Genomic DNA, 27,090 nt, shown 5'->3' on the forward strand with positions numbered 1-27,090 from the left:
TTCATTTTTCGATGTAAAATCAAATTTGCAATCAAAAAGTACTTTAGTGAAATTTTGATTAAGTGCACCGTTTTTAAGTTAAATCCATTTTTAGGTGACTTTTTTGAAAATAGTCGAATTTTTCATTTTTTTAAAAATAGTGCACATGTTAACCCCGTTTTGAAAAAAATATTTTTTTAAAGCTGAGAAAATTCTCTACACTTTGCACTATTGAACTTTATTGATACGATCCTTAGTTGCTGAGATATTGCCATGCAAAGGTTTAAAAACAGGAAAATTGAATGTCTCAGTCCCACCCAAACAACACACCATTTTCTAATGTCGATATCTCAGCAACTAATGGTCCGATTTTCATTGTTAAAATATGAAACATTCGTGAAATTTTCAGATCTTTTCGAAAAAAATATTTTCAAATTTTTTAAACCGAGACTAATATTTCAAAAGGGCCAATCATCCAATATTACGCTCTTTTAAAATGTTAGTCTTGGTTTAAACAAATTGAAAATATTTTTTTCGAAAAGATCGGAAAATTTCACGAATGTTTCATATGCACTAATTTAAAAACTAATTTACTAAAAATTTAAAAAAATGAAAAACTGCGACTATTTTCAAAAAAGGTGCACTTCATGAAAATTTCACTAAAGTACTTTTTGATTGCAAATTTGATTTTACATCGTAAAATGAAGTTGGGAAATTTTTGCGACCAATTTTTCGATTTTTTGAAAAAATCAGTATTGATTCCAAAATTCATAACTCGCTCTAAGATTTTTTGCACAACCTAGAAATTTCTGAAAAGTTGGCATTTGATGTCCTCAAAAACATATCAAAAAATAAAAAAAAAGTGTTTTTTTAGCATATCAAGTTTTAGTGACAAAAAGTTAAATAAAAAATCACCAAATTTTTTTTTACCGTGTACTCCATATCCATACCTACAACTTTGCCGAAGACACCAAATCGATCAAAAAATTCCTTCAAAAGATACAGATTTTTGAATTTTCATACATCATTTTTGTATGGCCAGCTGCCAAATTTGTATGAAAAATTATATGGACAAACTAATGATGCAAAATGGCTTCTTTGGGCATACCCAAGGCACCAAAAAAGTTTCAGTCGGATTAAAAAATACAAAAATTAAAATTGAAGAAAAAAGACCGATTTCGTAGAGAATTGCTCTATTTCCAAAAACCCACTATTTTAATTTTATTTTCGGACATAACATGTCATCTTTTATTAAAATACTAGAAAGGGCAAAAAGTCTCCACCAAATAATAAATGTTAGGAAAAAAAAAATTTCCAAAAAAATTCAAAAAAAGTCAGCCAAATTTTTGGACGTAATTTTTAATGCAAAATGTTGTAGTCAATAAGTAGTTTCACATAAGTAATTTTGATAAAGTGCAAAAGTGCCCTCATTTGCCCAAAAAAAGAGCTAAGAAAACATTTTGAAAAAAAAAAAACTTATTTTTACATTTTTTTAATGTTTGCTTAATTTTAAAATTTAGAAAAAAACATTTATTGAAAAAAAGCTGAAAATTTCACAAAAATTGAACTAATAATTTCTGAGAAATCGCAAGCAAAAACTACTAAATGTAGAAAAAAAATATTAAAAGTTAAGTCTAGAAACGAAGCAAAATTTTATGCAATAAATGTTACAACAATTATTGAAAATTATGCAAAAATTGAGAAACTGAGTTTTTTTTTTTTTTTTTTCAAATTACAAATATAATACAGCCCAGATTCGATTATCCTAAGTTTCGATTATCCGAATGGAACATTGGCTAATCGAATCATGAGCAAAACATTTTTTTATTCTGTCGTGAAACTACTCACTTTTCCTGTTTTTCTCGAGTGACGAAATGGCCTACTTTTCTCTACCAAAATCGCAGAATGGAAAATTAATAGCAGTGCCGAAAAGTTCTACTTCTCCGCACTGAAATGGGTGTTGAAAAATTGTACTTTTTAGCACTAGTATTGAAAAGTAAGATTTTTCAATATTTTTTTGTTTTGATAGGTGAATTTACTTAGCACTTGTTTGGTATAAAATTTCATTGAAAAAGCGTTTTTCGAAATTGCGAAAAAAAATGTTGTATGGAACTCGTTTTTTCGATTTTTTCATCACTCTTCGTATTTATCCAACTCGGTAAACCTCGTTGGGTAATTGTACGACTCGTGCTGAAAGAATCTTCTTTTTGCAACTTGTTGCATAAACTGCTACACTCAAACCCCGATGGTTTGACACCAACTGGGGTCACTTTTTAATTTGACACCCCTTTTACACGGAGTTCACACACACTAACAAACGTTTGTTTTGATAGTGTGCGTGAGCGCCGTATAAAAAATGACAGTTCGGCACTTTTTAGTTCGGCTTTGTACCCCATTGCAAACTAAAAAAGTGTCAAACGAAAAAGTGACCAACCACCGGAGGTTGAGTGTACAGTCATCCCTCATATTCGGAACAGTTTACAGATCGGCCAATGTTCAAAAAATCATATAAATTCGATAATTGAACATAATGATTCGCTTTTACCTTCATTTGAAAGCTTTTCTTGCGATCTTTCGAATGCTGCATCAAACAACTGCAAATTTTAACATTTATATCATGTTTTTGAAGTAAAACCTTGAACCATGAAATTCACAAATTCGGAACACTTTTTTCTTATGGATGTAAACAAACTTTGGATCATACATATTTGTAACAAAATAATGACTTCATAAACTGCAACCAGTGGAACTTAAGCTAAGTTAAGTTTTTATACATGGTCTGATAACTTTTTGTGTGAGAATATCAGCTAAATTCAGGTGTTCCACAATTGTGGGAGGCGCAATAACATCCCACAATCATGGAACAGGCAATTTGGAGGCAGTGTTTTGCTGCTCAGGATAAAATAGTCTTGAAATGAAGTTTTTTGTTGAAAAAATACTACTTTTACTAGTGAAATAGCAAGAAAATTTCCAAATAAAGGTCCCGAATTTGTGGATGTTCCGAATATGTGAGATGACTGTATCTTATGTTTTATTATATTTTCTTACAATTAACATCAAATTAGAGTTCTGTGACCCGATTTTAGTCAAATTTTATTGGTTGATTGCCTATTAAGTTACCAAATGCATTTTCTCAATATTTCATCACAGCCATTTTGGCCGCCATCTTGGATTTAAAAATTCTAAATCACTTTCTTTAGAGTATTCTAGGCTGACTTTTATTAATCGAGTCTGGACTGTCCTACAAACGATAAAAATAAGAGAAATTCAAATTAGGCTTTTGATCACCTACACAACTACACTAAATTATGAATGATACTTTTACTAATTTACAATAAATTAATTAACTCTCTCTTCCTCTTCCCACAGGCCTCCTCCGCGCGATACTTCAAGCAGCGCGATGAGCAGCACGTGGATCTAATCGACTCCGCCGGACAGGTCGTGGGCCACGAGATGCGCTACTCGGCGGAAAACACCCAAATGGAAAAGGACGCCACCGGACGTCCGGAGAACCTGCTCTCCGAGTGGGACTCGCTCTCGGATCGTCTGCGGAAGGCCCGCCGGTTGGGGCGCCACTCGACGCCCAAGGAGGTCGCTGGAGTGGTCACGGGACTGCCGCAGCCGTTGATCGATCGGACGGATGCGTTGACGAAGCGGCCGCTGGACTTTGACCGGGAGGACGAGACGCGGAAGCACGAGACGAGCAAGTGGTTGGAGAGTCACTTTGGGAGTGAGTCGAGGTCGTCGCGGGGATCGCGGGACGATCTGGATGAGCTGGTGGAGCCGACGAAGAAGACATACTTCAATGTGACGATCAAGAGTAATGAGGATGGTCATGGGTTGAGTTCGGTGGGGAAGGTTGTGTTGCCGGAGCGGGAGGAACCTGTGGGGCGGAAGTACTTCCAGGGGGTGAGTGAGTGGAACGAGAGGAATCGGTACCGGGGGTCGCGGGAGAATTTGGTGGATGGTGATGAGTACGGTGGGTACAGGTCGTCGGGGAAATTGAAGGACTCCTCGTACAAGGAGGACTCGGCGTACGTTTCTTCGTCGACTTATTTTACGACGCCGCGATCGCCGAAGCACTTGAAGGATAGTAACTTCAACGCCAGGTATGGAAGGGAGGCACGATCGGTGTCGCCTGATCGTATTGAGTACGTTGTTCAGGAGGATCGCCCGGCGGTTCCACAGCGGAAGAAGGCGTTGGAGCGGAAGCTGACCAACGGCAGTGGCATGATGCAGAAGCAGCACGTCGTTGAGGTGGCCCCGCCGCAGGTCATCGAGTACGCACCGCGCAGTCGATCGATTTCACCGATACAGATTCCCCCGGCGGCGACGACCTTGCGCAAGCCCTACCAGAAGACGCGCTTCAGCAGCATCCAGGATCTTAGTCACACGTCGTCCCGCAACGGGACCGCCAACGGCAACTCCCGCGCCCAGAGCACGCCGCCCAAGAGCAAGGTCGGTTCGGCGATCGGGAACAGCATCCGCAAGCTGGTCGGCAAGATCCGGTCGGCCAGCGCCGAACGCAAACTACGTCTCAAATCAGCCGTCAAGCAAAGTCGAAGATCACCCTCCCCGACCTCCTCGTCCGCCGCCGCCGCCGCCAAACGCAACAGCTCGTCCAGTGCAACCTACCAGCAGTACAACGTCATCGACGGTCACATTGGACGAGGATACTCACCACCACCACCACCAACTCAACCTCCATCGGCAGCTGCTTTGCAAAACCAGTCAGCCCAACGCACAGTCAGTCACAAACAGAACGGCAACCCGGCCAGACGTTCAGAAGTACGCGATCGTGAACCAGCAAGCTACGACCGGCGCGGATCGTCCGACATCGTGTCCGACATGACGACCAACAGTGCGGGCATTCCGATCCCCAAGCAAAAGTACTACCTCGGCGAGAATCCGTACGGCGGGAGCATCTTTGGCAAGGAGAACAAGTACGGGGAAGGGGCGGCAGGTCGTGCAGGTCAACAGCAGCGGATGACCGAGGAGAGGATCGTGACGTCGTCGTCGCATGCGAGGTAAGAGGGGGGGAACGCGCCCACACGTGCACGCGGGGTAGGACTAATTGAAAAAGTGCGCGCCGAAATTATTGAAAGGGGTGAAGAAGTGTGTGTGTGTTTGTGTGTGCGAGTGCAGAGCAGGTTTCTATTTCGTCGTAGCGCGAATTTGAATGAAGAGTGGGACCTTGTTCAGTAATTGTGATTAATTGTCGCGTTGCGGATTTTTGGTGACAATAGATGGGGCTGATTGTTGGGAAAGTTGCTGGGCTGCTGACGATAGGATTATAAATTATTTGGAAAGGGATCGGATTTCAGCATGTTGCAAAGAGATAATAACGATGTAGTCTTGCCTTATTTTACATATTTTTTGAGGGATAAATATCCGATCACTAAAAGCAAGAGCTTGAAAAAAATACTCAATGCCTACATAAAAACATTTTCCTTAATAAATTTGAATTTATAAGTTTATATTTTTAAATTAAAAAATTATTCATTTCTTCAAAATGGGTAATTCTCCGCCAACTCACACAGCAGTTGCCCCGACCCCTCTTCGATTTGCGTGAAACTTTGTCCTAAGGGGTAAGTTTTGTCCCTGATCACGAATCCGAGGTCCGTTTTTGATATCTCGTGACGGAGGGCGGTACGACCCTTCCAAACATGCGAAAAAGAGGTGTTTTCCAATAATTTACAGCCTGAAACGGTGATGAGATAGAAATTTGGTGTCAAAGGGACTTTTATGTAAAATTAGACGCCCGATTTGATGGCGTACTCAGAATTCCGAAAAACGTATTTTCATCGAAAAACACTAAAAGTTTAAAAATTCTCCCATTTTCCGTTACTCGACTGTAAAAATTTTGGAACATGTCATTTTATGGGAAATTTAATGTACTTTTCGAATCTACATTGTCCCAGAAGGGTCATTTTTTTTAGAACAAAATTTTTCATTTTAAAATTTCGTGTTTTTTCTAACTTTGCAGGGTTATTTTTTAGAGTGTAACAATGTTCTACAAAATTGTAGAGCAGACAATTACAAAAATTTTGATATGTAAACATAAGGGGTTTGCTTATAAACATCACGAGTTATCGCGATTTTACGAAAAAAAGTTTTGAAAAAGTTGGTCGTCATCGATCATGGCCGTTCATGGTCACCCGCGACAGACACGGACGACGAAACAAAGAGAAACGCAAAAAGTAACTTTTTCAAAACTTTTTTTCGTAAAATCGCGATAACTTGTGATGTTTATAAGCAACCCCCATATGTCTATATATCAAAATTTTTGTAATTGTCTGCTCTACAACTTTGTAGAACATTGTTACACTCTAAAAATAACCCTGCAAAGTTAGAAAAACACGAAATTTTAAAATGAAAAATTTTGTTCTAAATGAAAAAATGACCCTTCTGGGACAATGTAGATTCGAAAAGTACATTAAATTTCCCATAAAATGACATGTTCCAAAATTTTTTACAGTCGAGTAACGGAAAATGGGAGAATTTTTTAAACTTTTTTAGTGTTTTTTTCGATGAAAAATACGTTTTTTCGGAATTCTGAGTACGCCATCAAATCGGGCGTCTAATTTTACATAAAAGTCCCTTTGACACCAAATTTCTATCTCATCACCGTTTCAGGCTGCAAATTATTTAAAAACAGCTCTTTTTTCGCATGTTCAAAAATGGAAGGGGTCGTACCGCCCCTCCGTCACGAGATATCAAAAAACGGACCTCGGATTCGTGATCAGGGACAAAAGTTACCCCTTAGGACAAAGTTTCACGCAAATCGAAGAGGGGTCGGGGCAACTTTTCCCGATTTCGTGTGAGTTGGTAGAGAATTACCCATATGATAAATTTAGGAAATTGAGGAAATTTAAGAAATTAAAGAAATTGAAGAAATTAAAAAAAATTGAGAAATTTTAGTAATTATAGAAACTGAAAAAGTTATAGAAATTTTCGAAATTTTCGAAATTTTCAAAATTTTCGAAATTTTAGAAATATTCGAAATTTTCGAAATTTTAGAAATTTTAGAAATTTTAGAAATTTTAGAAATTTTAGAAATTTTAGAAATTTTAGAAATTTTAGAAATTTTAGAAATTTTAGAAATTTTAGAAATTTTAGAAATTTTAGAAATTTTAGAAATTTTAGAAATTTTAGAAATTTTAGAAATTTTAGAAATTTAAGAAATTTAAGAAATTTAAGATATTCAGGAAATTATAAATATTAAGAAATTAAAGGAATTGAAGAAACTAAAAAAAGTAAAGACATTTAATATTTATTTTATTTAAAAAATTATAAAAAATTTAGAAATTTTTGAAATTTTAGAAAACTTTGAAATTTATTCATCATCCCGGTACGAGAATCGAACTCACGACCTCTGGATTAGAAACCCAGCACGCCGCTAGTCGAAACCCATCCCCTACCGGTCAGTATTCCCAGTGAGCATATTTACTCTTTTAAGGGATCTGACTTGCCGAGCCAGACAGGAATCGAACCCATCACCTTCCGCTTACAAGGCGAAACCCGTAACCTCACGGCTACGGAAGCTCGGCTTATTAAATTTATAAGTTTATGAAAATTATAAGTTTTTTGAATTTTTAAAATTTTTTGAAATTTTGGAATTTAAGAAATTTAAGCAAAATCTAGGCAAGCAATCCGTCCAACGGTGCACGGAATCCTCCTGCAAAACAATGCCCAGGCGATCCGTCCACCGGTGGACGGATTCCTCCTGCAAAACAATGCCCTGAAATCCATCTACCGGTGGACAAGTTCCTCTTGTCAACTTGGCCAGGCAATCCGTCCACCGGTGAACGGATTCCTCCTGCAGAACAATGCCCTAAAATCCGGCCACCGGTGGACGGATTCCTCCTGCAGAACAATGCCCTAAAATCCGGCCACCGGTGAACGGATTCCTCCTGCAGAACAATGCCCTAAAATCCGGCCACCGGTGGACGGATTCCTCCTGCAAAACAATGTCCAGGAATCCGGCCACCGGTGGACCGATTCCTTCTGCAAAACAATGCCCTGAAATCCATCTACCGGTGGACAAGTTCCTCTTGTCAACTTGGCCAGGCAATCCGTCCACCGGTGAACGTATTCCTCCTGCAGAACAATGCCCTAAAATCCGGCCACCGGTGAACGGATTCCTCCTGCAGAACAATGCCCTAAAATCCGGCCACCGGTGGACGGATTCCTCCTGCAAAACAATGTCCAGGAATCCGGCCACCGGTGGACCGATTCCTTCTGCAAAACAATGCCCTGAAATCCATCTACCGGTGGACAAGTTCCTCTTGTCAACTTGGCAACCAGGCACCAGGCAATCCGTCCACCGGTGAACGGATTCCTCCTGCAGAACAATGCCCTAAAATCCGGCCACCGGTGGACGGATTCCTCCTGCAGAACAATGCCCTAAAATCCGGCCACCGGTGAACGGATTCCTCCTGCAAAACAATGTCCAGGAATCCGGCCACCGGTGGACCGATTCCTTCTGCAAAACAATGCCCTGAAATCCATCTACCGGTGGACAAGTTCCTCTTGTCAACTTGGCCAGGCAATCCGTCCACCGGTGAACGGATTCCTCCTGCAGAACAATGCCCTAAAATCCGGCCACCGGTGGACGGATTCCTCCTGCAGAACAATGCCCTAAAATCCGGCCACCGGTGAACGGATTCCTCCTGCAGAACAATGCCCTAAAATCCGGCCACCGGTGGACGGATTCCTCCTGCAAAACAATGCCCTGAAATCCGTCCACCGGTGGACCGATTCCTCCTGCCAGAACAATGTCCAGAAATCCGGCCACCGGTGGACGGATTCCTCCTGCAAAACTATGTCCAGAAACTCGGCCACCGGTGGACGGATTCTTCCTGCAAAACTATGTCCAGAAATCCGGCCACCGGTGGACCGATTCCTTCTGCAAAACAATGCCCTGAAATCCATCTACCGGTGGACAAGTTCCTCTTGTCAACTTGGCAACCAGGCACCAGGCAATCCGTCCACCGGTGAACGGATTCCTCCTGCAGAACAATGCCCTAAAATCCGGCCACCGGTGGACGGAAACCTCCTGCAAAACAATGTTCAGAAATCCGGCCACCGGTGGATCAGTTCCTCTTGCTAACCTTGGCAAGCAATCAGTCCACCGGTGGACGGATTCCGCCTGCAAAACAATGGCCAGAAGATTACCACCATTTCACCATGCAAAATCAGCTGTTTTGATTTTTGACAAGGTCTGGTTTGACAGATAGAATTTGTTTCGTCAAGTTTCATTCCCATCCCGTACCAAGCGTTTCAAAGCGTTATTTAGGTTTGTGTCTAGGGTGCCGCTGAGGTAGCAAAAAGGCACTGGACGAGCATCGAGTTTCAATGCATGGACATTTTAGCAAAGCATGGTCGTGAGTATGCTTTCGATGTCCGTCGTCTGAAGATGCTCGTGCATCGAAAATGAAAAGTCGGAAAATCGCATTTTCGCAACTTTCCGGCGATGGGTATGTGTTTGTTTTTGCTTATACTACCATAAAATATCAATCCAAACCATTTTGCGATTTAACCTGATTGATAAAAATGAGTTTTCGGCAAAATATGACCACGAGCATCGAAAGCCGCTTTCGATGTCGGTCATCGAAAAATCCATGAAAATCCACCCTTAGACAATTTTATAGCAAATTTTCTGAACTTTTCAAAAAAAAATATTTTAAGAGACGGTCACTCATGGTCACTATTTTTAAAAATTTAAAAACTGCAAATATTTCGCTAAAATCAAACTTTCGGTGGCTATATCTTGAAAACGGAGCCCTTTATCAAAAATCTGTAAAGTACTTTTCGATTGCAAATTTAATTTTGACTTAAAAAATAATGTCAAACTTTTTTTTCCGTGTACCAAATTAACAATACAAATACGGTCATTAACACTCGCCTAGAATGGCTTCCTAGACCTCCCATCTTCCCAAAAACGATCCAACACCAAGCAATATTAACCGTGGAGAATTTCCCTTATCCTCTTAAAATAGTGGAGTGTAAAAAAATTGCAAAACCCTGTTCGTTTCCCTGGTGTGCGGTTTAGATGGAAGCGGCCGACAATACGCGAAAAAGGTTACCGTCAACTGGAGCGAAGCGGGACTGCAGTCTGCATAGAGACTTCCGATTTTAAAGCACTTGTTCTGTGTCTGTTCTATCCGAAACCAGTCAAAAATTTCTAAATATTGTGCAATAACATCGCCCCATTTATTAAAATTTTGAAGTCATTTTAAGTATTTATAAGGCGAAAAACTAAAATTTATGTCATTTTTTTTAATGTTTATAAAGGTGATTAGTGAAACATGGAAACATGATATTAAAATAACAAAAATCATTTACAACACATTTTCCTGCTTAATTTTCGAATAATTAGTTTGTAGTGCATTTGAGATCAATTTAAATAGTTTGAATTGAATTTCTTTTTGAATTGTATTTCTTTTCGTTTGATAACCATATCTAGCATGTTTGAGTATGTTTAGACATATTTAATATTTTTGTTTACAATACAATGTACCATGTACACTTCAAAAAGATTTTTTCGCGCAGAAATATATATTTTCGTCAATATTTTGACATTTCTAAAACTAATGATTACAAAAAACTGGATTGGTGTGAAACACATTTTAAAACATTTGTTTCTTTCAAATGTTGATAACAGGACTAATAATTTAAATTTTCATATTTTTATTTTCATTGCTTTATTTTGAAGATTCAAAATTGGTCTTTTTTAGCGTCTTTCACAGATGCGTCATCTTTTTTTGTTTTTTGATAATTTATTGTATTGTACTGTTGGTAGAGTTATCCTTTCGGCATTATAATGTGGAATTGGTACTATTGTTGGAAATTTCATTAAATTTGGTTGAATTTAGTGAGTTTTAAAACCAATGTTTCATCAAATTGGTTTTTTAAGATTATACCTAATCTTTAAAATTAGACAGACATGAACTGTGACCTGGGACAGATTTTGATGGATACGGAGTAATAGGGGAGTTTGGGGTAATATGGACAGGGGGGGGGGGGGTAATTTGGACACCCCTTTTAAAAATCACGTTTTCTTCGGATATAAAGTGAAAACGGCAATTTAAGTGATAAGGCTAGTACTAGTAATGGCCTAGGAGTATGGACAAACCAAAAAAGTTGGAATAGGTTAAGTAGTTTTGGTGTAATATGTAAAAGTTTCCAAAAGCCGGTTGGCACTGTCTTAAATTCTAATATTTGAAGGTTAGGAAATAAGGTTTTGCAGGGGTTATATGGCAAAAAAGTGGACATTTTACAGTATGTAAAAAAAGTATTTACACCCCTTGGGCACTATGCACATTTTGAGATGAAACATGTAAAAAAATTAAAGTTTGACAGGAACCTAATACTACGTTTTGTTCAGAAACTCATGCCAAACATTTTGCTTTTTGTAGCATGCTCATGAAATAATGATTTCTATAAAAAGTTATATAACAAATACTATTACGAAAATAAAAAAGGTGCAAAAAAACTTTGTACACCTTTCGAAAAATTAACATAAATAATGTTATTTGTTGACAAATTACCATAAATCCAGTCTCCCAACTCCAAATAGGCATCCTTGACTGATTAAAAAAATAATTTGGATTGAATATAAAGTTTACTAACTACTTAGTATAAAAGTTTATATAACTCTGGAAATTCTATATAAAACTGTGCGACCAACATGGTTGTTCTGTACCACCCTAATATTCTTTCTCTATGGTGTTCTTCGTTTCTACTTTCTTCCCTGTACCGTACTGTTGTAAATAAACGTTGAGTATCACCGCGACCACCGCCTAGATCGGTCGGCCTGAACAAAGCCTTTTGTTTTATTTGTGCACCGAAATCTGTCTGCTGCTCGAGTTTGCTGGGGCAATCCGCGGGTCGGGGTCATTCTGCGTCGGCCGCCTGGCCGAACAAACTTATCTAAACTTAATTTTGCAAACTTTTAATTCAAATAAATGTCAATATATTACCATAGAATTGCTAAATAAACATTTTGGGGTGGGTATAACACCGTTTTGGGGGTCTTTGTATCGATAGAATAGATTTTGCGTTGGAATTTTGTACCAACCCGGAATTACGTCGTCAGATAATCCGCCGGCATCCGAACCGGTCCACGATTCACAAGTCAACCTATATGCCATCGGAAAGGGCATAAAATTACCGATCTTTTGATACCCATACATCCAGGTTTTCTATAAAACCCACGTAAAAAAAGTAACTTTCATGGTTGGATGAGTTTTTAAGAGGCAGTATTTGTAGATTCTGCTCGGTTTGTTCTAGAGGTCGTATCGAGGTGCTCCGATTTGGATGAAACTTTCAGGGTTTGTTTGTCTATACATGAGATGAACTCATGCCAAATATGAGCCCTCTACGACAAAGGGAAGTGGGGTAAAACGGGCATTGAAGTTTGAGGTCCAAAAAACATGAAAAATCTTAAAATTGCTCGCATTTCCGTAAAACTTCATCAATTCCAACTCTCTTAGATGCATTCGAATGGTCTTTTGAAGCCCTTCAAAATGTGCTATAGACATCCAGGATTGTTTTTACTTTTTCTCATAGCTTTTGCAAATTACTGTTAAAAATGGATTTTTTTAAAACCTTAATAACTTTTCCCAACAGCCTCCAACACCCATACTCCTATAGGTCAAAAGTTAGGGAATTTCATGGACTATAAGCCTACGGTATTAACTTTTTGGCCAATCGCAGTTTTTCTCATAGTTTTACGGTTTTTCTAGAGCAAACATTTTACAACGTTAGTTTTTGCCCTGTAGACCGAGAAGACGGCACTTTTTGGTCTCAATTTTGTCATATTCGGAATCCTCGGATAATTTCACGTTAGTTAGAAGTATTGGAGTTGTTATATTTCTTTTAAAAACAATTAAATAAAACATTTTTGAAAAAAGAAAAAGATCTTATTAACCCTATGACCAATACGTCAAATGCTGTATCAAGTAGGCGAAAACCTGTTTTACCCCCAATCCAACAAATTGTTAAAAAATATTTTAATTCGTTCTAAACGGCAATTTTTCTGATCAAATTTACAACTCCAATACTTCTAACTTACATGAAATTGTCCGAGGATTCCGAATATGACAAAATTGAGACCAAAAAATGCCGCTATGGCGGCCTACAGGGCAAAAACTAACGTTGTAAAATGTTTGTTCTAGAAAAATCGTCAAACAATGAGAAAAACTGCGATTGGCCAAAAAGTTAATACCGTAGGCTTATAGTCCATGAAATTCCCTAACTTTTGACCTATAGGAGTATGGGTGTTGGAGGCTGTTGGGAAAAGTTATTAAGGTTTTAAAAAAATCCATTTTTAACAGTAATTGGCAAAAGCTATGAGAAAAAGTCAAACCAATCCTGGATGTCTATAGCACATTTTAAAGGGCTTCAAAAGACCATTCGAATGCATCTAAGAGAGTTGGAATTGATGAAGTTTTACGGAAATGCGAGCAATTTTAAGATTTTTCATGTTTTTTGGACCTCAAACTTCAATGCCCGTTTTACCCCACTTCCCTTTGTCGTAGAGGGCTCATATTTGGCATGAGTTCATCTCATGTATAGACAAACAAACCCTGAAAGTTTCATCCAAATCGGAGCACCTCGATACGACCTGTTTCACATCGGTGAAAAACTCGCTCTTAAAGCTATTTAGATACAGTATGTCAAAAAAGTATTTACACCCCTTGGGCACTATGCACATTTTGTGATGAAACATGTAAAAAAATTATAGTTTGACAGGAACCTAGTACTACGTTTTGTTCAGAAACTCATGCCAAACGTTTTGCTACAAAAAGCTCATGAAAAGATGATTTCTATAAAAAGTTATATAAAAAATACTATTACGAAAATAAAACAGGTGCAAAAAAAGTTTGTACACCTTTCGAAAAATTAACATAAATAATGTTATTTGTTGACAAATCACCATAAATCCTGTCTCCCAACTCCAAATAGGCATCCTTGACTGATTAAAAAAATAATTTGGATTGAATATAAAGTTTACTAACTATTTAGTATAAAAGTTTATATAACTCTGGAAATTCTATATAAAACTTATCTAAACTTAATTTTGCCAACTTTTAATTCAAATAAATGTCAATATATTACCATAGACTTGCTAAATAAACATTTTGGAGTGGGTATAACATCGTTTTGGGGGTATTTGTATCGACAGAATAGATTTTTCGTTGGAATTTCGTACAAACCCGGAATTACGTCGTCGGAAAATCTGCCGGCATCTGAACCGGTCCACAATTCACAAGTCAACCTATGTGGCATCAGAAAGGGCATAAAATTTCCGATCATTTGATACCCATACATCCAGGTTTTCTATAAAACCCACGTTTTTAAATACCTAAGCAAAAACGTTGTTATGGTTTCGTTTGAGCAACCTTCCAAAAATGTATGGAATTTCGTAATTTTTGTTCTCGTGGATCAAACTTACTTTTTGCCCAGGTATTTAAAAACGTGGGTTTTATAGAAAACCTGGATGTATGGGTATCAAAAGATTGGAAATTGTATGCCCTTTCCGATTCCACATAGGTTGACTTGTGAACCTTGGACCGGTTCGGATGCCGGCGGATTTTCCTACGACGTAATTCCGGGTTGGTACGAAATTCCAACGAAAAATCTATTCTGTCGATACAAATACCCCCAAAACGATGTTATACCCACTCCAAAATGTTTATTTAGCAAGTCTATGGTAATATATTGACATTTAGTTGAATTAAAAGTTTGCAAAATCAAGTTTAGATAAGTTTTATATAGAATTTCCAGAGTTATATAAACTTTTATACTAAGTAGTAAGTAAACTTTATATTCAATCCAAATTATTTTTAATCAGTCAAGGATGCCTATTTGGAGTTGGGAGACTGGATTTATGGTGATTTGTCAACAAATAACATTATTTATGTTAATTTTTCGAAAGGTGTACAAACTTTTTTTGCACCTTTTTATTTTCGTAATAGTATTTGTTATATAACTTTTTATAGAAATCATCTTTTCATGAGCTTTTTGTAGCAAAATGTTTGGCATGAGTTTCTGAACAAAACGTAGTACTAGGTTCTTGTCAAACTTTAAATTTTTTACATGTTTCATCACAAAATGTGCATAGTGCCCAAGGGGTGTAAATACTTTTTTGACATACTGTAAATTAAGAGGGATTTAAAATCTCAAAAAAACTCAAAAAGGAATGTGAGCAATGAGAACTTTCGCAAACCCCCTATTTTTTTAAATTTAGATAAATTTATTCCAAAATTCGAATGGATGAAAATCTGATTACTGCACATTCAACTAGACTCTAATGTTGAATCTAATGTCTAATGTTTTCATTAATTTGACATTTCTAATTTCTATGCTGGTTTACAATAATATTTAAATTTGAAGGGCTACAGAACGTAAAATTAAAAAAAAATGGATAGTTTTACCTTAATTAGTTCTATATAAAGATTGATTTATATAAACCTAAACGATATTCTAATCACTAAAAACTATACTTGTGCCTAATCCAGAATCAATGATTAAATTATGTATACTACACTGAACTATTTGTTATCTTCCTATTATATTATAGTTCTATCACAAAATCATTATTTAAACCTTTGATGAAATATTGTGAGCAAAACAAATACTTCAAATATAAAGCAATTACAAAACCAGGTTGAAGTATGAAAAACATGCCCAAAAAATCAAATGCTAAACTTATTCTTCAACATGTTTCCAAATTACCCCATATTACCCCTACACAAAAATGTGGGGGTAATTTGGACACCTTTTAATTTTTGCGATAAAAATGGGGTTTCCTTCAAAATTTATCGAAATGAATGACATTTTTCCATCAAATATGGTCTCTATTATCCTCTAGTGTCATCCACATTCCTTTAAAATATCTATACAGCCCGTGGCAGAGCAATTTCCTTAGGGTGTCCAAATTACCCCACACTCTCCTAGAACTGTAATTTTATTTTAACCATTTAATAGTAGCCAGGCAAATAAAATTGCATCGCAGAATAAACTTTTCACCGATCATCTCGTTTCAAAACAGCTTTCACGCTTTTTGCCCCAATCAATGTCGTATGATCTTGATTTTCCACATTGATCTTGATTTCATGCCCTCCACTCACAACAAACCACAACTTAAATCAAGCCAAATCTCCACCGATTCGCAACGCGATTTTCTCGCTCGACCAGACTCGCCTGGCGTGGTCCACAGCATTGGAATTTAAATATCTTGTACCGTTTCAAGTGGAAAGCATTTAAATAACAACGGTGTGTGACAACAGACGTGCAATCACTTATTTTTGTCAAGGCTTACACAGGTGTTAACCAATCATCCCAAGGTCCGTGCTAGAAGGTAGAATTGAGTGGACAAGGTTGCGAAAAAGTGGAGGTTTTGGCTGATAAGTGTTAAGTCGTTCAATTTGAAATTATTTAGAATAAATGCAAACAAGATTTGTTCAGAGATCTAAAGACAATAAAATCAAATATTAACAAACAGGTTTTCGATTGCACATTTCGATTTGGAGCGTGGGAATGGTTTCAGTAGTTTACAAGTGTCTTTGTCCAGAGGCTGCCCTGGTCTACACTTGTGACCACTCCAGGACCAAACGACCAAACTCTCTTGAGTCAACTGTGAGACACACCAACGCCAAACTGGCTGGTACAAAGTTCGCCTCATGTTTTTTTTGCGATGTGGGCAACTCTCCTCCCTATAAATAGCCAGCAGACAGATCGGAAAATTGATTTCTGAATTATACGCACGTCAACCGCTGCAGCCATTTGTACAAAGAGTCCCCTCCTTTTACAGATATCGTCTGTTTTGGGGAACCTGCCAAAATGGTCATTCATCATAATGCCTCAAACCAAAAAGTCTCAATTTATGTTTGGAAACTTTTTTTATTATATTGCCATCGACGTTTTAATGATTGAGTTGAAAGTGAAGCGACTTTTCGATTGGTTGTGTCACCCCACAGGGCATATACAGAGCCCCCCCCCCCCAGGTCAGCTTCGTGATCCAATGCAAAACACTTAGCTGATGCATCCTTTCGACTGTTGCAACGCTTTGGTGAGATAATGCACCGCACTGACTGGTCGTCATCGTCATTCAAGTTTACCCCAACTTGATTGAAACGAGTTTTTGTTTATATTTAAATAACAATCATGTCCACCAGCCAGCGTCGTGCATTATAATAAACCGCGTAATTGAATCAACACGAGGTGCAGGTGCCACCCACCCCCAGCATGGAAAGCGGTTTCCTTTGAACTTTATAATCTCTAATTTAATATCTAAACACAAGCATGAAGCAATATCAGAGTTGTTTTTTTCCTAACGATATTCCAATGGGAAAATTCTGATACATCGTGTATTTCAAATATAATTCCAAGCTCTTGAATATTGGAATTTATCCGTAAAATTCCTAATTTATAACATGAAACAGTACACCTACAGCGAAGAAAAGCTGCAGAAATTGACGTCCATGTCATGATTCATTAATTGGTATAGCCTTACGGTCAAATACTCCTCATCAGTATAAAATTGTGTAAATTTGTACGGCGGAAAACTTGTATGTAATATAACCTCAATTATTTTTTTAATCAGTCAAGGATGCCTATTTGGAGTTGAGAGACTGGATTTATGGTGATTTGTCAACAAATAACATTATTTATGATAATTTTTCGAAAGGTGTACAAACTTTTTTTGCACCTTTTTTATTTTCGTAATAGTATTTGTTACATAACTTTTCTATAGAAATCATCTTTTCATGAGCTGTTTGTAGCAAAATGTTTGGCATGAGTTTCTGAACAAAACGTAGTACTAGGTTCCTGTCAAACTTTAAATTTTTTACATGTTTCATCACAAAATGTGCATAGTGCTCAAGGGGTGTAAATACTTTTTTTACATACTGTAAGATTGAAAAAGTTGTAATTAACCGTAAAACTGGTAAATTTACAAAAAAAATGGTAGGGGGGAGAGGGGGTAATAAACACCCCCTAAGGGAAAACTGTGATTTCTCAACCATTACAGCATTACTGTGGAAGAATTTTGTTCGATGTTCTGAAACAACTATTATATTTCGTCATCCATGTGAAAAAAAGTCTTAACAAATCTCAAAATTGTTCGAAAATATCAAATTTCTAAAAAAAAAATGATTCTTTTCAAACAATCATGCGGGGCAAAATGCACCACAACATGGGGCAAAATGCACCGGGTAAAAGTAGTTTTCACTAGTCACCACTAGATGACACCGCTGTTTTCACATAGGAGTTTCACAGCGGTGCATTTTGCCCCGACCACGCTTTTTGCAGAAAATTTAATTAAAAATGCATTTATTGATGTTTTTGGACTCATCTATCTACAGAATAATGAAGATTATGGCAAAACAAATATACCTCAACACTTACAATAACAATACATGCTTTTTATATTGTTCAACAATTATAATGAATGTTCAATGAAAATTAGATGAAAACACAACAATTTAAAGTTAAATTTAAAGCTGTTTTTATACCACGATGCTTCAATTTTTCCTGCATGGTTTAGCAGTTTTAAGCTTCCATTTTCTATGATTTTCTGCCCGGGAAATTCTTCTAAATACCAAGAAAAGCAGGGGGTGCGTTTTGCCCCGGGGGTGCATATTACCCCTCTACCCCTACAGCTTTGCTTTTGCTAAAAAAAAAAAAAAAAAAAAAAATAAAAAAAAAAAAAACAAAAACTAATTTCAATTTTCAAGCCTGATTTTGAAAACATGTTAGCAAAAAGTATCAAAAAGTAAAAGTACATTATTACAGTTAATACTACTGTATTTTAAAAAAACGCAAAATTCAATGATTTCATGAAAATATGTTTTTTTATGGCCAAAAAGGGCATTTTGTGTCTTTGGTTCGCCCAAAAACGGCTCCATATAACTTTGGCAGCTATTTATGAAATCTTGGACGTAAACAGTCTATCCCACTTGCTCTAGTGACAGTTCACGTGGCTGCTTGTTTGCATCCAAGGTTTTGCCACAGACAAACAGACGTGAATCTTAACTGATTTTTTTCAAAAAATCCATCGTCCCCACAAGAAAATTCAAAATTGGGCTGCACACTAGCGCGATCTGCAGTCCTGTTGCGGAAACCTCATCGTTTCAATAAACCACTATAAGAGTGTACCCTATTCCCCTTATCCGATTAATCGTGTACAAAAGAAAAATGACGTTTGTATGTTGTTTATGTAATGAAACATTGTTATGTTCAAGGGTAAGTTTTTTTTGAATCAGACAAATTATCGGGAAAAATGCTGCCAAAGTTCTACGCGATGGCGTCAAAGAATGCAAATTAAACAGTTGCTGCACCAGAAACATTGCATTGTGGTATCCTCTTTCGTACGGCGTTCCGCAGCAGATTCCACTCCGCGGTCCGGAACAGACATGAACCATCATTTGTACAGGGTGACAAAGGCAGGTCAAAAGGTCTTGGCTAAAGTGAACAAGGAGGAGCTAGGAAAGAATACTTTTGTGTTTATTTTAAACGGAGCGGCGAAATTAACGGGAATCTCAATAGGAATATTTTGCTTTCGCAGTTGATGATGCAAAAAACAACAACGTGGATTCAAAAATCTCCCAAAATAACAGTTCTTTTAGTTTATCAAAAACTCCTGTATCATTTCATAGCAAATTTGAATCAAATTTGATCAAAACGATGTTCTTATGCAATTTTTCCTTTGATTTTCACAAAACCCGCGCTCACACACACAACCAATCAATTCAAGAAACGTCAAAGTGTACGGTGGCGACATCATTCTTGATCGTGTCTCGTTGCGGTACTATGGCATCCATGTTTTTTGCTTGTTTAAATTTGAATTGACCGTTTTGGATGGCGATGGAATAGAAAAGAGTTTCACGTCTGTTTGTCTGTGGTTTTGCCCTATTGAGCAATACTCTACGAAATCGGTATTTTTTTAGAATTTTTATTTTTGTATTTTTGAATCCGACTGAAACTTTTTTGGTGCATTCGGTATGCTTAAACAAGCCATGTTGCTAATGATTAGTTTGTCCATATAATTTTCCATACAAATTTGGCAACTGGCCAAATATTCAATATTACTCCCTTTTAAAATATTAGTCTTGATTTAAAAATATTTTTTCCGAAAAGATCGGAAAATATCACGCATTTTTCATATTTTAACATTGTAAATCGGACCATTAGTTGCTGAAATATCGACATTAGAAAACGGTGGGTTGTTTGGATGAGACTTAGAAAGTATCAATTTTCCTGTTTTTAAACACTTGCATGGCAATATCTCAGCAACTAAAGGTCGTATCAACAAAGTTCAAAAAAGCAAAATATAGAGAATTTTCTCAGCTTTTCAAAAATATTTTTTTCACATGTGCAGCAATTTAAACAAATGAAAATCTGCGACTATTTTCAAAAAAATTACCTAAAAATGGATTTAACTTGAAAACGGTGCACTTTATCAAAATTTCACTTGAGTACTTTTTGATTGCAAATTCACTTTAAAAAATTTTGCGACCAATATTTCGATTTTTGAAAAATACAGTATTGGTTATAAAATTCATAACTCAGTCAAAGATTTTTTGCACAACCTGGAAATTTATGAAAAGTTTGCATTTTGATGTCCTCTAAAACACATAAAAAAATACAAATTGTGTTTTTTTGCAAATTAAGTTTTAGTGACAAAAAGTTAAACAAAAATCACCACAAATTTTTTACCGTGTATAATTTTTTTTCAGTGTAGTCCATATCCATACCTACAACTTTGCCGAAGACACCAAATCGGCCAAAAAAATCCTTCAAAAGATACAGATTTTTTAAATGTTCATGCATTATTTTGTATGGACAGCTGCCAAATTTGTATGGAAAATTATATGGACAGACTAATGATGCAAAATGGCTTCTTTGGGCATACCGAAGGCACCAAAAAAGTTTCAGTCGGATTAAAAAATACAAAGATTAAAATTCAAGAAAAAAAACCGATTCCGTGGAAAACTGCTCTTTTGTCAATTTTGTCAATTTTGTCAAATTGGTCAATGTTTTTAATTATGCGAATTTTGCAAATTTTATCTTTTTGATTAGTTTTATCAAATTTCTCTATTTTGTCAGTTTTAAAATTTTATCAATTTGGTTAATTTTGTAAATTTTATCAGTTTGGCTAACTATGTAAATTTTGACATTTTTTATTATTTTCAATTTGATCAATTTTGCATATTTTGTAAATTTTGAGAATTTTGTCAATTTTAGGAATTTTGACAGCTTTGTAAATTTAATCAAGTTTGTTTGTTTGTTCGTCGTAAATAAATAACACCTGTAGGAGAAACTGCTGACATTTGTTTATTGAAACTATAAATTTTGATTGATTTAAGCTACAATCGTAAACACAAAAAAAAAACAAATAAAATGTTTAAAGTACACTTTCCCAATCAACCTCTTCTCAAGAGGCAGTAGATTTTTCTCGGTTTGTTCTAGAGGTCGTATCGAGGTGCTCCGATTTGGATGAAACTTTCAGCGTTTGTTTGTCTATACATGAAATGAACTCATGCCAAATATGAGCCCTCTACGACAAAGGGAAGTGGAGTAAAACAAGCATTGAAGTTTGAGGTCCAAAAAAACCTTAAAAATCTTAAAATTGCTCGCATTTCCGTAAAACTTCATCAATTACAACTCTCTTAGATGCATTCGAAAGGTCTTTTGAAGCACTTCAAAATGTGCCATAGACATCCAGAATTGGTTCGACTTTTTTTCTTAGCTTTTGCAAATTACTGTCAAAAATGGATTTTTTTTAAACCTTAATATCTTTTTGCAACAGCCTCCAACACCCATACTCTTGTAGGTCAAAAGATAGGGAATTGCATGGACTGCCTATGGTATTAACTTTTTGGCCAATCGCAGTTTTTCTCATAGTTTTTCGATTTTTCTATAACAAACATTTTACAACGTTAGGTTTTGCCCTGTATGCCGAGAAGACGGCACTTTTTGGTCTCAATTTTGTCATATTCGGATTCTTTGGAAACTTCACGTAAGTTAGAGGTATTTAAATTGTAAATTTGATTTAAAAAGTATTTAAATAAATATTCTTCAAAAAAGAAATAGATCTTATCTACCCTGTGATCAATACGTCAAACGCTGTATCAAGTTGGCGAATACCAGCCCGGGAGCATGTTGACAGCTCCCATACAAACTGAGCTTACCTCATTTTGTGGGCCCAGTGGGCCTAAGATGGCGGCCTTCAAAATTATCTAGCCAAATTTTTGAAAATGACGAATAGTTTAAATAAATATAGCTTTTGCCTTGTTTTGGTTAAAAACGACAAAATAAGCATTCAGGAATCATTTTCTTTAAAAACCTGTTTAGAGATACGCCACGTTCAAATATTAGTCTAGAACAGTTGAAAGGAGCGTGCCGCAAAAGCCGTCACGAAAAAAAAGTTTCCTATGCAAATTTTGAGTGGCGTATTTGATGGGCGGACTCCGACGAGGCCCACTTGCCATCTGTCGGTGAATACGCGCAACTCACGAAAACTGTCATCTTATGGTCCGGTTGGCGAATACCCGTTTCACCCCTAATCCAACCAATTTAAAAAAAAATATTTTAATTCATTCTAAATGGCATTTTTTCCAATCAAATTTACAACTTCAGTACTTCTAACTAACGTGAAATTGTCCGAGGATTCCGAATATGTCAAAATTGAGACCAAAAAGTGTCGCTATGGAAGCCTACAGGGCAAAACCTAACGTTGTAAATTGAAAAATCAAAAAACTATGAGAAAAACTGCGATTGGCCAAAAAGTTAATACCCGAGGCTTATAGTCCATGAAATTCCCTAACTTTTGACCTACAGGAGTATGGGTGTTGGAGGCTGTTGCAAAAAAATATGAAGGTTTAAAAAAATCAATTTTTAACAGTAATTTTCAAAAGCTATGAGAAAAAGTCAAACCGATCCTGGATGTCTATGGCACATTTTGAAGTGCTTCAAAAGACCTTCCGAATGCTACTAAGAGAGTTGGAGTTGATGAAGTTTCACGGAAATGCGAGTAATTTTAAGATTTTTAAGGTTTTTGGACCTCAAACTTCAAAGCCCGTTTTACCCCACTTCCCTTTGTCGTAGAGGGCTCATATTTGGCATGAGTTCATCTCATGTATAGACAAACAATCGCTGAAAGTTTCATCCAATTCGGAGCACCTGTTACACATTGGCGAAAACTCGCTCTTAAACGTCCAAAAGTAATACAGCGTAAGATCTTTCTTTTCGGGCAACAGTTCCAATGATGTTTCCATAAAAAGAACTCGAAGCCGATGATAATGCGACGACAACAACTTCGATCGACGCTGAGAACCAGTCGTCGTCGTCGTCGATTCGCGTGGGCGATCTCTCGGATGAATTTATGTGACTGACGCGCTTATAACTAGTTGTATGTACACAAAATCGATCGAGAATCGCCATATTTAAATCCCCATAAGAGATCTGCTGAGACTATATTGATTAGCTATTAAGTCTGTCTGTGTGCCGTTGACATGAATGGACCGTGTTCAAGATGACACCGTCCTCTCCTCGCTGATGAGGTTGTTGGCGCCTCTTTCAGCTCATTTTTAAATCTTGTAACAATTCTTAACTCGGATGAAGTCCGGAAGCGACGCCGATAAGGTCAAGTTCAGCGTTGAACTTTTCCCACTATCATAGTGCAAGGACCCTTTGCCGGATGAATAGCGGTACCGACCTTAATTGATTGTCGTACGCATTAACCGTAACGTTAGCGTCAGCTCATTTCCCCTTTTGAGGAGAGACGACGTCGTGATTGTTTAACCCACCTTGCCTTATTTGGATTGGCGGGCGGCGTCGGGCATTCTTCCGTAAGTGGCACCAACAAAGAGAGATCCGTTCTATAGCTCCCCACCAGCTGATGTCGCGCGATCGCCGCTAATCGCGATTCGCGACTGCTTTGATGGTTCTGGACAGCTGTGAACTGTAGAGGGGCTTGTATTCTGGTTTTATTAATAATTTCGAGAAAAATTAGAATCCTGCGCTCCAATTAATCGCCGCAGAAAGATATCGTCGCAATGAAGAAAGCCTTGAAAACCTAGAGAAGGCAGGAAAGTAGGCTTAGACATTTTTTAAAAATAATTGTTGATTGTCAATCTGAGATGTTTGTAGGAACTTTGTCTGCTGGCTGACGTTTTTGGCTTGTTGGTTTTGGCTGCGGTTGTCTGGTTTCCGGTGGCGGAATCTACGGTTCTGAGACTTTCGCGATCGGTTTTATGGAACCATCCGACCCGGTATGCACGGGGGGTATGGATATCGGGCATGGTTGGCTTCCCAATCGGTGCAGATCGTGGTGCCCAGCCATACGCTAATCCGGGCATGCTTAAAGAGGACACTTCCTGACCGTTAAGGTCAGCAGCCTGAGAGATGTCGGCCTTGGTTTTGATTACGCTAAATGGCGCTTGTCGATGGGTAAATGTGGGAAAATGACCAAAAATTGACCGAAACATGGTTCCACCAAAGAGTACTTCTCTCTAGTTCCACGTAAACCATCAATAGCTATGTTTAAGTATCAGAAAATAGAATCTGACGGAAAATCAACGCACAGACCGGTGGCCGGGATACGATCCACCTAAGATCCAGATTTGTCAAGAATTTTGACTCCATTTTGATTCCATTTCTTTAAACATGAAATCTCATGCAAAACAATCCTAGAACAGCAAAAAAAAATCCATGAGACTGGAATATCGGAACCGGTTTCACGATCTTCGGTGGCCAAATCCAGAACCGTATTTAAGAAACTGCGTTAACTCGTCGGTTAACTGGCCATGCGACGTATAAAACTTGTTTATTTTGTATCAAGAGTGTCTTTAGTGTCTCCTGGCCGGTTCCCATATTCCCCGGTGGTCACATCCGGAATCCGTTTTTGGCAAACAAAAATGTAACAAAGTCTCAACCACATCCCCTTAACTGCGTTTAATAATAAAAGAACGCAGTTGCGGCCTCTGGATGATATACAATTTCATATGATCCCTGCAATAAAAGGAAGAAGTTATATTTTAAATATAAAATATTATTTCCATTAAAACCGCTCACCATCTGAAAAAAACCATCAAAACGAAAAATAGCATAAACAATTGAGTTGAACTGACAGTGATGTAAAGTGAAAATCAAAACGATTGCTGCGATTAATTGAAAAACTCCTTGCGCTCCTATATTTCAGACCCCCTCAAGATAATCACCAAAATTGATTATTTCTCAATACGCGCAATATCTCTAACAAAGCTGAGAATTGACGCACTGACAGTGTGTCCAACAAGCACGTGGTTGAGCGGGTCTTTGTGGGAAGCCGATCACGTTTCCATATTGGAAATAGTTGATTCGAGAGAAGGCTTTTGTTTTGGCTTTTTTTCTAATCTAATGCAACAGCTCGGGATTGTTAATTGGCTTTCTTGTGACGCTGATTACGTTTTAGAATCAGTAATTTGATCGATTGACAGATCAGCTGAAGTTAAACAATGAATCAAAAATGATTAGTAAGAGACAATCATCCGTTCACTGTTTAATCCCTGAAGATCCCCAATTTATATGTCAATACCGGCGCCTTCCCAAGAAGCCTGTAGTTCAACAAAGGTAGCTAGGAATTTTATTCCGATTCATGAACTTGCTGACTCATCAGACATGGAGTTTGTAGCTCTATTTCTGAGAACAACCTCGCGAGCTGCGATGCTATGGGGAGGACTTAACACATATACCCCCGACGTCGAGCCTTCTGAGCTACGAGGCAAAAAGGCAATGTCCTCAATAAAAAAAATCACAAAAATACAAGTAATTGTTAAACAACCACGCGCTCTTGTTGCTGGTAAGGCACAAATATGACTTCGCGTCCCCACTACCCGCGTGCTGCTCCCACACCACACACAAAGAATAATGAAACAAAAGAAGAAGAAAAAACACGATTTATCGCACGAAATAACAAGACTGCGCGTCCCCACTGCACTTTGATTTTTTTTTTTTTTATAAATTTGGACAATTTTGTATATATTGAAAATTTGGTCAATTTTGTAAATTTTTCAATTTTGTAAATTTTCAGAAATTTTCAGAAATTTGTAAATTTTGTCAGTTTTTTTTTCTTAAATCCCCATTTTGTTATATTTTTAGAAATTCGAAAAATTTTACAGCATGGTCAATTTAGCCAATTTTGAGAATTTGATCAATTTTGAGAATTTTGTCAATTTTGGGAATATGGTCATTTTTTTTTCTTTTCTGAAAATTTTGAGTATTTTCAAAATTTTGAGAACTTTGTCAATTTTAACAATTTTGTTATTTTTGAGAATTTTGAGAATTTTGTATATGTGGTCAATTTGACCATTCTGTTAATTTAGTTAGTTTGGTCAATTTCGTAAATTTTAAGAATTTTGTCAAAATTGTCAATTTTATCAATGGTCAATTTTGTAAATTTTGAAAATTTGGTCAATTTTGAAAATTTTGTCAAATTTGTAAATTTTTAAATTTGGTCAACTTTAAGAATGTGGCAAAATTTGTCAATTTTGACATTTTGCCAATTTTGAGAATTTGTCAATCTGTAATATCAATTTTATCAATTTTGTAAAATTTGATTTTTTATTAAATTTTGTCAATTGTGACAACTTTGATAATTTTACCAATTTGGCATTAATGAGAATTTTGTCATTTTGTCAATTTGGTAATTTTTGTCAATTCGGAAAATTTGATAAATTTCGTCGGTTTGATAAATTTTGTTAACACCTAAACGTCCAAGCTCGAGAAAAATGGGGAATTTTTATGGATATATGGATAAATTTCCCCTTTTTCTCGAGCTTGGGAGTTTAGGTGTTAATTTAGTCAATATTGTCAATTTTATCAATTTAACTATTTAATCAATTTTGTAACATTTGTATTTATTTTTAAATTTTGTCAATTTTATTAATTTTGTCTAGTGCGTCCATCCCGGGAATTCCCGGGACAAAATTCCCGGGATTTTTCCAAAACCGGGAATTCCCGAATCCCGGGATTTTTTGTATTTTGTCCCGGGAATTCCCGAAATTGGGAAAAATATAAAAAAAAATCTCTGGAAATTTAGGTTTTGTTGTTGAAATAGAT

The 27,090-nt window shown here is 36.9% G+C and overlaps 1 protein-coding gene across 5 annotated transcripts in view; it reads left to right on the forward strand.

The window, feature by feature from the left end:
- LOC6036989 overlaps window positions 1–27,090 on the forward strand; it is a 201,934-nt gene that overhangs the window by 170,143 nt on the left and 4,701 nt on the right. For all 5 annotated transcript variants that reach the window (XM_038255340.1, XM_038255345.1, XM_038255347.1 and 2 more), the window contains one exon: window positions 3,349–5,006. In XM_038255340.1, the coding sequence (XP_038111268.1) occupies window positions 3,349–5,006 (1,658 nt within the window). The remainder of the gene's footprint in view (window positions 1–3,348; window positions 5,007–27,090) is intronic.

This window comes from Culex quinquefasciatus, chromosome 1 (genome assembly GCF_015732765.1).
Source record: "Culex quinquefasciatus strain JHB chromosome 1, VPISU_Cqui_1.0_pri_paternal, whole genome shotgun sequence".
Taxonomy (NCBI): Eukaryota; Metazoa; Arthropoda; class Insecta; order Diptera; family Culicidae; genus Culex; species Culex quinquefasciatus.